Genomic DNA, 12,134 nt, shown 5'->3' on the forward strand with positions numbered 1-12,134 from the left:
AGAGAAACAGATGGACTACAGTCAGTAATTGTAGAACTACAAAGTGCTTCTACATGGTAAGTCGAGCTGATAAAATGGACAGTGAGTGTAGAAATACGGAGGTAGTTTTAATGTTATGGCTGATCGGTGTATCTGGAGGCTATAAAGACAGCATGTACCTTGTATACCAAACTGTGAGGTGAACATGAAATATATTTATTCAATACTCGCTGACAGTCTCAGACAGCCTCTTTAACTATTCATCTCTGTGATGTACACTAAATGGCCAAATGTATGTGTGTAGAAATGTCTGAGCCAGGTCCGGCTTACAATCAATGCTTCAATTCATCCCAAATATTCATAAGGTTGAGGTCAGGCCTCTGTGCAGACCATAAGTTAATTGTTTTATGGACTACAGTAGTGTGTGCACATGATCTTGGCCATATTGTGGTTCTCTGTTGTAAATCCCAAGCTAAGGTATTTTATCTCTATTTTACGCTCAGGGAGAATGATACCGGTGTCCTGTCCTACAAAGACGACCTACCGGTGAGCGGAATAGCCATTGGAGACACAAATCGACCAAGATCTGAGGCTTTCTGCAACGTGGGACCCCTGCAATGCTCTGGTGACAGTAGGTGATCTTTTTCTCTCTCCCTTGTCAACCCTACCATCTTCAGCACTTAATTAAATCTAGCTAAGACGATATATCAAAGCTACCAGAGTCTATCCTCTAACAATCAGCATTTTGTCTGTCAGAGTCTCTGTGGAACGCGGCATCTTTTTATGAAGAGGCGTCGTACCTGCTTTTTCCTGCCGTGCACATGGAGCTCTCTTCTGACGTCTCCTTTTACTTCAAGACCGGCTCGTCCTCTGGGGTGTTTGTCGAAAATCTGGGCTCGAAAGACTTCATCAGAGTCGAGCTGAGCTGTAAGTGTCTCAACACTGTCTGGCTTTTCAATCATTCTGTCAACAATGCAGAATACACATAAAGTAATGAACGGTGCAGGATAAATCACATAAACAAGTCCAAATAATATAAACCTGGTGGGTTTGCATACACACGTACAGCAGTGCAAAATATAGGAACAAAAGTTTGTGAACCAGCTTTGTTGTTGAAGGCCATGACATTTAATGATATTGACATTATGGAATCTTAAACAATGACTCCTTATCACAAAGGCTGTGTCTCAAATGCATATTAATCATAAATGCTATGCTAAATTAGTAATGCCATTTAAAATGTACCAGAGGGCACCCATGTGGCGCAGTGGTAAAACCAGCTCAAACTTGTGAGTTAGAATCTCAGCTCTGTTACCAACAGGCTGGGCGCCTACAAGGACAATGATTGGCTCGTTCGCAGGGAGGATGCCAAAGGAGATTCCTCATAACTGATCCAATTACGACCTCTGCTGGCTGATTTATGGCACCTGCACTAAGATGAGGGATAATGTGATCAGGGTGTGTCTCTCCATGCGCAAAGCTGATCCACATATGAACTCGCCTCATGCAGGTGAAAAAAAGGAGTGGGCCACTGCACACGTGTCGGAGGGGGTGTGTGTTATTCACGGCTCTCTTCAGTCAGGAGTGGAGGTCAACATCAGTAGAGGGGAAGCCAAATGCAATCCACCCGATTGGATGCAAGTAGATTGGGAGGAAAATGTACCAGAGATCATGCATCTGAGGTGTAGCCAATGTATAAATTGGACATCAAGTTACTAGCTGTGTTTCAATTCAGTTAATAAATTGATTTGCATTAACACCATCAAGATTACTGAATCAGACTCAGCTTAAAAATGGCACTAAAACCACAAATTACTAAGACCGATTTGCAGAAGAGCATGATAAGACTTTTACTTTGTTTACCCTGGGGTAGCTAGCATACCAAAATCTACAAAACCACAAATATTTACTGTGAGGTTTTGATTTTGGGAAATTATTTTCTTTTTGGTGTTGGGATTTCAGCTCCTGACTGAAACATCTGTTTGTTTGAAAAGCAAAAGTGACTGCTGGGTCAGTTTGTCTGGTTTACCAAGCTTGAGCTAGACATCATTAATTCTTCCCAACATGACCTACATTAGCTACATAAAGCCAGTGTATTTTTAGTCAAACTAGTCTGTTTAATGTAGTAAAATCATTCAGGTGTTATGCTTGACTTGATTTGTTTGAATGAACAACAGAATAAAAAATACCAGTTAGATACAAATGATCAGAGTTTCAAAATCTGAAATGCTGGTAGCTGGTACATTCCCACCACTTTTTACACTACATGGCCTAAAGTATATGGACACCCACATTTTTCTCCCTAATCTAGTCGTATCCATTTACCCTGATTGCATTACGCTTCCCCTCTAATGATGCTAACCTCCACTGATGACTGAAGAGTGCTGCAACTGACACGTGTGCAGTACCGACTGCATCTTTTCACCTGCACAAGGCGAGTTCATATGCGGATCAGGTTTGTGTACGGAGAGCCACACCCTGATCAACGTATTATTCCTCGACTCAAACAGCCAGCAGGGGTCATAATTGCATCAGTTATGAAGAGCCCTGGTCTGGCTTCCCACCCTGTGTGGAAAACAGCCAATCATTGTTCATGTAGGCGCCAAGCCTGCCGGATGACAAAGCTGAGAGCTGAGAACAATGTGTTTGAAATCTCAGTTCTAGTGTGCTAGTGTGTTTTACCACTGTGTCACCTGAGACAGCAGCTATAAATATATTATTTGAATAATTATAAACATATTAACACATTAATTTATTGTGGACCCAGTTTAAGAAAGTCATTCCCAACATTGACAACTTGGAGCTGGTGGGGCTTAAACCAGCAACCTTCTGATAACTAGTCTAGTATCTAGTACCTTAGCAAATAGCAAATAGATGTATAAATGTAAAATGTATGTTTGTCTTTCAGCTCCCTCAGTAGTGACGTTCACCTTCGACGCGGGATACGGTCCGGCTGTACTTAATCTTAAATCTCCGGTCCCTCTAAACGACCGACAGTGGCACTGGGTCCGAGCTGAAAGGAACGTGAAAGAGGCATCGCTGCAGGTGGATCAGATGCCGGTGCGCTTCCTCGAACCACAGACACATACACACATCCGTCTGCAGCTCAACAACCAGCTCTTTGTGGGTAAGAATCCAACAAAAGGAAGGGGGGGGGGGGGGGGGGAGTCATCAAGCAGTGCAGTTTCTGTTCAGTATGAGCTACTATTATTCATGTTCTAGGTTATTAAATTATGCACTTTCGTAAAGATATTACACAGGTAATTCATTTATGGAACCAACTGCAGTTCAGCAGATGAATGTTGTGATTCTGGAATATAAGTGGAAAACTTTATTTATAAAATACTGTCACATTTTAGTCTTTGGTTTGTAATATATTACTGTTTATTATTTGAGTTAAATTCAAGCCAGACAGGAATAAAAATTTTATCATTTAAGTAATTTTGTAATATTGAAAATATAATAATATAATATAATAATCACCCCAAATTACTTCTTTTTTTATATATTTACAATTTTCGTCCAACAGTGGCAACCTGGCAGTGGTTTGAACCAGTGACCTCCTGATTACTAGTCCAGTACCTTAATCGCTAGGCTCCAACTGCCCTTAATATATTATAAATCTAAAACTTTGTGGACACTTTAACTTATTATCGAATCTAGAATTTTCAGACACTCATTGCTAACAAGTGTATACAATAATATGTATAACATATGTATAACATAAACAATATACTGTATATACACTGATCAGCCATAACATAAAACAACATAAAACTCCAGCAGCGCTGCCGTGTCTGATCCACTCATACCAGCTCAACACACACTAACACACCACCACCATGCCAGTGTCACTGCAGTGCTGAGAATGATCCACCACCTAAATAATACCTGCTCTGTGGTGGTCCTGTGGGGGTTCTGACCGTTGAAGAACAGGGTGAAATCAGGCTAAAAAGCATGTAGAGAAACAGATGGACTACAGTCAGTAATTGTAGAAATACAAAGTGCTCCTATATGGTAAGTGGAGCTAATAACATGGACAGCAAGTGTAGAAACAAGGAGGTGGTTTTAATGTTATGGCTGATCGGTTTGTATCTATATATTCTTTTTGATAGTCTGACTATATATATTTTTTTTGTAATAATTGAATAAACACATTGATGATGTTTGACCATGATGTTTTTGAACACCAACAGTAATGGTGTATTGCATTATGGGTACAACATGTGCAATAAATAATCTTTCAATTAACAATTTATTCAAACGTAAACAACCTATCAATGAATAAATTTGGACATACCATTTCACACGGTGCATTATGCTGTCTTTGTACATAATTAACTCTTCTTTTTTTGTTATAGGAGGTACAGCCTCTAGACAGAGAGGTTTTCTGGGCTGCATGAGGGCTCTCACCGTGAACGGCATGACTTTTGACCTGGATGAGCGGGCCAAGGTGACCCCGGGGGTAAGCTCAGGTTGTGCGGGTTACTGCAGCAGTTCTGCAGGTTTCTGCCATAACCGGGGAAGGTGTGTCGAGAGGAGCAGCGGCTACGTATGTGACTGCACACACTCCGCATACGGAGGACCCTCCTGCAAAGAAGGTACAATCATTGGTTTAACTAACTTAACTATACTAGTGGCTATAATCTAGTTAAAGAAAGATATAAGCCAAAATATTAGGACCACCTACAAAAATGTGCATGCACATACCTATTTTGTAATAAGTGTGCATGTGACAGTTAGGGATATATAAATGTTCAGCTGGTGGTAGTTCCTCGTAGTTCACATGTTAAATGCAAGAGTTATGATTAGCCATAAAAACAGACAGCTGTGGTGAGTACCGACCAAGAGTGGTCCAAGAAGGGACCAAGAAGCGAAAGACCGCCAACAAGTTGTTGGGCAGATAAAAAAAAACCCTGGTACGGACCAACAAAACATCTACTGTGTGTTGGCTCTCCTCAACCAGGGTGGAGATCAACATCATTAGAGAGGAAGCGTAATGTAAGCGAGAAATTGGATATGACTAGATTGGGTCTGATTGCCGGGCAAATATGTATCATTTACCCTCCAAAGGGTAATGTCCTGGTACAAAATACCATGTGAGGTCATCAGATCTTTTGTAAAGTCCATGTCTCTTAGGGTAAGAGCTGTTTTGGCCTCATATTGGGTTTGACTTAGACAATAGGGCAAAAATATGTGGACACCAGGCCATGAGCTTGTTGGACATCCCATCTAAAAAGGCTTACCACCAAATTTTGGAGTGTGTTCAAGTCAAAAGAGCATTTGTGAAGTCAGATGTTGGATGAGAACGCCTGGCTCACGAGCAATGTTCGAATTCATCCCAGAGGTGTGCCACGTACCCAACTAGGCATAACCTGTGAATACCACTGATTACTCTTCATCATGGAACCTGTTAGTGGGTGGGATATATTAGACAGCAAAAGAACATTTTATCCTATTAGGAAGGTGGTCATAATGTTATGCCTGATCAATGTAACATGTACTGGGGACTACTAAGAGGATTCACAATTTAAAAATCACTGAAAGAATGAAATGAAATTGTCAACAACAATATGCTAATTATCGACAGCTGTTAAAAAGCAACACTTGTCGCTAGACTTTATTAGGCGTTTTGTACCTATGTGTATGTGTAAGAATGTGTATTTTTAATCCTCCTCTCTACAAACTAAATCCTGTCACGATCTGCCGACTGTGCTCTCAAAAGATCTGCCTTATTTGCCTTATTGGATTGCTTTGATACTACAGAAAAAGCTCGGAAGCTTGGTAAGTCTGCTGACTGAGGATTTTCGCTCATATTTGAAAGCTAAAACAATGCCAGTCAATAAAAGTCCAGCCTTCCATCAAAAAAGCAATAAGGTGAAATTGGCTTGTTTTAACCTCGTCTCACATCTGGAGTTGATGACTTTGGTTCTTCAGGAGCTGCGATTGAGTGTTGGAGTCCTGTTTGTCTTTGTCGAAAGTATGTGGGCACATGATTATGAGCTTGTTGAGTCCCCCCGTTCTTTGCAGCTTTATCAGCCACCACTCTCCACAAAGATTTTCACAAGATTTTGAAGTGTATCTGTTGGAACATGTGCCTATTCAGTTAAAAGAGCCTCAGTAAGGTCTGACACTGATTTAGACAACATCAGGACTCACTAAAAGGCTGGCATCTAGTAAAGAAAATTAAGATTTACTTTGTCTGTATTAGACTCTTGACTTATTGACAAATAGTGACTAAATATTGACTCGTCTTAACCTAATTATATGTTGACGTCTCAGGTTTACAGCAGGGCTTGTGTAGGTAATTTGTGTGTCCACCAACTTCAAAATCATTAAAAAGGGATATATATATATATATATATATATATATACAGTGTATCACAAAAGTGAGTACACCCCTCACATTTCTGCAGATATTTAAGTATATCTTTTCATGGGACAACACTGACAAAATGACACTTTGACACAATGAAAAGTAGTCTGTGTGCAGCTTATATAACAGTGTAAATTTATTCTTCCCTCAAAATAACTCAATATACAGCCATTAATGTCTAAACCACCGGCAACAAAAGTGAGTACACCCCTAAGAGACTACACCCCTAAATGTCCAAATTGAGCACTGCTTGTCATTTTCCCTCCAAAATGTCATGTGATTTGTTAGTGTTACTAGGTCTCAGGTGTGCATAGGGAGCAGGTGTGTTCAATTTAGTAGTACAGCTCTCACACTCTCTCATACTGGTCACTGAAAGTTCCAACATGGCACCTCATGGCAAAGAACTCTCTGAGGATCTTAAAAGACGAATTGTTGCGCTACATGAAGATGGCCAAGGCTACAAGAAGATTGCCAACACCCTGAAACTGAGCTGCAGCACAGTGGCCAAGATCATCCAGCGTTTTAAAAGAGCAGGGTCCACTCAGAACAGACCTCGCGTTGGTCGTCCAAAGAAGCTGAGCGCACGTGTTCAGCGTCACATCCAACTGCTGTCTTTGAAAGATAGGCGCAGGAGTGCTGTCAGCATTGCTGCAGAGATTGAAAAGGTGGGGAGTCAGCCTGTCAGTGCTCAGACCATACGCCGCACACTACATCAAATTGGTCTGCATGGCTGTCACCCCAGAAGGAAGCCTCTTTTGAAGTCTCTACACAAGAAAGCCCGCAAACAGTTTGCTGAAGACATGTCAACAAAGGACATGGATTACTGGAACCATGTCCTATGGTCTGATGAGACCAAGATTAATTTGTTTGGTTCAGATGGTCTCAAGCATGTGTGGCGGCAATCAGGTGAGGAGTACAAAGATGTGTGTCATGCCTACAGTCAAGCATGGTGGTGGGAATGCCATGGTCTGGGTCTGCATGAGTGCAGCAGGTGTTGGGGAGTTACATTTCATTGAGGGACACATGAACTCCAATATGTACTGTGAAATACTGAAGCAGAGCATGATCCCCTCCCTCCGGAAACTGGGTCGCAGGGCAGTGTTCCAGCATGATAATGACCCCAAACACACCTCTAAGACGACCACTGCTTTATTGAAGAGGCTGAGGGTAAAGGTGATGGACTGGCCAAGCATGTCTCCAGACCTAAACCCAATAGAACATCTTTGGGGCATCCTCAAGCGGAAGGTGGAGGAGCGCAAAGTCTCGAATATCCGCCAGCTCCGTGATGTCGTCATGGAGGAGTGGAAAAGCATTCCAGTGGCATTCTGTGAAGCTCTGGTAAACTCCATGCCCAGGAGAGTTAAGGCAGTTCTGGGAAATAATGGTGGCCACACAAAATACTGACACTTCAGGAACTTTCACTAAGGGGTGTACTCACTTTTGTTGCTGGTGGTTTAGACATTAATGGCTGTATATTGAGTTATTTTGAGGGAAGAATAAATTTACACTGTTATATAAGCTGCACACAGACTACTTTTTATTGTGTCAAAGTGTCATTTTGTCAGTGTTATCCCATGAAAAGATATACTTAAATATCTGCAGAAATGTGAGGGGTGTACTCACTTTTGTGATACACTGTATATATATACTGTATATGCAGTATATATACGTATATAGTATATACATTGATCAACCATAACATTAAAACCACCTCCTCGATTCTACACTCAGCTCCACTTACCATATAGAAGCACTTCATAGTTCTACAGTTACTGACTGTAGTCCATCTGTTTCTCTGCATGCTGATCTTCAATGGTCAGGACTCTCCCAGGACCACTACAGAGCAGGTATTATTTAGGTAGTGGATCATCTTCTAGACCAGGGGTGGGCAATTAAATTTTCCAAGGGGCCACATAAGAAACTGGGACTGTTGTGGAGGGCCGGACCAATAAGGGGAACTAAATTCTGCTCAATATTAATTTTATCTCTTTATTTACATTTACATTACATTTTCAGCATTTAGCAGACGCCTTTATCTAAATCGATTTACAATATAGTTACATTATACAGTCTGAGCAATTGAGGGTTAAGGGCCTTGCTCAAGGGCCCAACAGCAGCAACCTGGCAGTGGTGTGGCTTGAACCAGCAACCTTCTAATTACTAGTCCATTAACCACTAGGCTACAACTGCCCACTCATTATAAAAAGCAGTAAATTGTACAGTTCTAATAAGCTGTTAATGTTTAGATGTTACAATCAGAAAATTAGAAGTAGGCAGAGTAAAAACATCAACATTATTTTACTATTTAAACAAACAAATGCAAAAAAAACAAAAAACAAAAAACAAATGTGAACAAAATGTGCAGGTTTTTAAACTTTACACTATTTTGTTTTGAGTCTAATGAGTCTCATTTGTTTTTCTGTCCTTTGTTATTGTTGGATATTCTTTTTAAAATCACAAAGCTGGTCCTGACTGCTTCAGTTCTGGATGTGTTAAACTTTATAAAACTGTCCTTGTTGCTTTTGCAGTTTAGTTAGAGAAGCTTCAGGTGTGATGCTCTGCATCGTTCATGTTCTTATATTTCTGTGTAGTACCGTAACAGAGCCTAAATTCTGATCCTTAACCAGCGTTACATCTGACTTCAGAACTTCATGTCTTGTTAAAAACTCCACCGTCAGTCACACTCAGTTCTGTTCGCATTACGGTGAAGCTGATACACTCGCGCACACACGTAAATCGAAACTTGCGGATATTTAAAGACACAGCGTCAAAATCAATCCTGTTGTAATGCATGTTTGATGTACATTTATTTACATCTAAATTGTAATTGCCACGGACCTCATGCGGGCCGGTTGGGGATGTACAATGCCCAGGTCTGTTCTAGACTTTATCAGTGGTCACAGGACGCTGCCTACAGGGTGCTGTTGGCTAGATATTTTTGATTGGTGGACTATTCTCAGTCCAGCAGTGACAGTGAGGTGTTTAAAAAACTCCATCAGCATTGCTGTGTCTGATCCACTCATACCAGCACAACACACACTAACACACCACCACCATGTCAGTGTCACTGCAGTGCTGAGAATGATCCACCACCTAAATAATACCTTCTCTGTGGTGGTCATGTGGGGGTCCTGACCATTGAAGAACAGAGTGAAAGCAGGATAAACAAAGGTATGTAGAGAAATATATGGACTACAGTCAGTAATTGTAGAACTACAAAGTGCTTCTATATGGTAAGTGGAGCTGATAGAATGGACAGTGTAGAAACAAGGATGTAGTTTTAATGTATATATATGCCTTTATTTGTCATATTTATGTATACATGTACAGTACAAAAAAAAATTTCCGCATATCCCAGCTTGTTTAACCAATGTGCAGTGCCCCTGGAGCAGACAGGGTAAGGGCCTTGCTCAAGGGCCCAACAGTGGCTGCTTAGCAGAGTCTAGATTTAAACATAGCCCAAAGCTTAACCCACTAGGCTACCACTGTCCCAATTTGCTTGGCTGGATTCGAACTCAGATATGTACGAGCTCTGCCCTGCCCTGTAAGCTATACAGGTGGCACATTGATAAATGTTAATTAATAAGAAAAAGCAGGCCAAATGTCTTTTTTATTTTACTAATTACAGAAGTAATGCTACAGAATGTATTTTTTCACATGCTTATTAAAAACTAAATCTCTAATGTTCCAGACAGGTGGACACAAAATTTTAAATTGGAGTTTCTATAAAGTGTATCTTTCACCATAGCCTTGCATTAGACGCCTAGATTTACATGCAAATGGGGCACTCAGAGACCTGATCAAAGCCTGAGAGGATAAGATGAGAAGCCCAAGCCTTTTTTCGTTGGCTGGTCTTTGTGTGACTTCATTACTCATCCCAGCTCCTGGTACAATAATGTAGAATATTTTATGTGGGAAAAAAAAAACTCAATCTAGCCAGTTCTTTTTAATAAAGATATACAATGATGAGCCAAAATCTTATAGGACCACACTCTTAATATGCTTGTCAGAATAGTTCTGACCCACCGAGACATGAACTCCAAAAGACATCTGAAGGAGTCCTGTGGTATATGGTTTCAAGATAATACCAGTAGCTCCTTTATCTTCTGTAATTTAGAAGGGAGGTCATCCTACAATCCATCCTATTCATCCAACCTGTTAGTGGTCCCTCCTCGAACCACTGTCAGTGGGTACTCACCAAGACTGCCAGTAAGCACCCCTTGCTGTTTGGTTTGGAGCTTGTCCCAGTAATCTGGCCCTTATTGAAGTCACTCAGGTCTTTAATCTGATCATATCTGTTGCATACAACACATGATCTACAAGTAACTACCATAAACCCAACATTTAATCTATCTCTCACCATGACTTGCATTATTGTTACAAACTCCTTATGTTATGGCTTGTTGTACACTATATAGCATGTAGAATGTAAAGTATGTAGAAACCCCTCTGAATTAGTGAATTTAGGTGTTTTAGCCACACCTAATATGAAGAGGTGTGTAGCAAATCACTTATATAAAACAAAATACAGTGGCACCTTGAAACTCAACGTCAATTGGTTCTGGGAGTGGCGTTGAGTTTAAAAGATGTTGAGTTTCAAAGGATTTGTTCCTCATTATGATGTATGGGAAACCAGTTAATGCGTTCCATGGTCCCTAATGTAAAATAATGGCATTGTTTTTGACACTTATACACTGGAAATAACACAAATATAATATAAAAACACTGAAATACAATAAAACCTGCACTTTACCTTTACTTCTTTATTGTTTCCTTATGCTTCTTAATCGTGGACATGCTTGATCCTGGAATACTGTCTTCTGTTCAGTAAAGGCACATTCTCAGTAAAGCCAAAGCTGATTCTAACCATTTTTCCAACCCCGAGCTATAACACAGCTAAACACAGATACAAGTGGACACTTTCAGAGTGAATTTAATGGTTATTTCACACAAATGCAGATTCGTCTCATATTCGCACTTTGATGACGTTTTACCGCACCGCTCAAGCCAAGCGCTGAACAAAACGACAGTCGCACACACATCGAGTTTAGGGGAAATGTCAAGTTTAAAAGTACAAATTTCCTTCATCAAGTTTCAAAGATTTTGAGTTTAGGGGATTATCGAGTTACAAGGTATCACTGTATTTTGTTCTCAAGTCAGGGTCAGAAAGACATGCAGTTCTCAACTCTACTCAACACCATTGATGATTACTGGAATATCATAAGCGACCCAGGTCTTCTTTTCCAACATCAGTCCCCTACTTCACAAACACCCTTTGACTGAATGGACACACATTCCAACAGCCACACTCCAAGATCTTGTGGAAAGCCTTCCCAAAAGAGTAAAGCCTAATAGCCATTGTTATAAGTCATTTCTGGTTATACATAGAACATTTATATCCTTCATTTTTAATTATTTCTAGGGCTCATAAAAAGGCAAACAGACATTCAGACAGCAAGATAGATAACATTATAGATTCAGAAGGACGTTGATATATATTTGCACATTACTGCCAGTAATAAAACCAATATACTATTTCACATCGTACATCGCATTCTCAGTCAAAATGGATGTGCGCTTGGATTACTCATAATGGCAGTGACAAACAGAAAAAGAGACAGCACTTCATCAGCCATCAGCAGAAATATAATATGAGAGTGCTCGATCTGTGTACTTGCTGACAGAAGCACAGCATTTTCATAGAAATGATGCTATGTGTAGTGTTAAATTTCTGGATTAGACTCATTACACTGTCTCTGTTAATAACGGACAATATTTT

The 12,134-nt window shown here is 40.4% G+C and overlaps 1 protein-coding gene across 1 annotated transcript in view; it reads left to right on the plus strand.

Annotated features, from left to right (window-relative positions):
- The window catches only part of cntnap5a (contactin associated protein family member 5a), a 190,231-nt gene that overhangs the window by 160,451 nt on the left and 17,646 nt on the right, over positions 1-12,134 (plus strand). The window contains exons 15-18 of the mRNA XM_063005402.1: positions 483-610; positions 736-906; positions 2,888-3,106; positions 4,341-4,580. Coding sequence (XP_062861472.1) covers positions 483-610; positions 736-906; positions 2,888-3,106; positions 4,341-4,580 — 758 coding nt within the window. The remainder of the gene's footprint in view (positions 1-482; positions 611-735; positions 907-2,887; positions 3,107-4,340; positions 4,581-12,134) is intronic.

The sequence above is a fragment of the Trichomycterus rosablanca genome, chromosome 12 (assembly GCF_030014385.1).
Source record: "Trichomycterus rosablanca isolate fTriRos1 chromosome 12, fTriRos1.hap1, whole genome shotgun sequence".
Taxonomy (NCBI): Eukaryota; Metazoa; Chordata; class Actinopteri; order Siluriformes; family Trichomycteridae; genus Trichomycterus; species Trichomycterus rosablanca.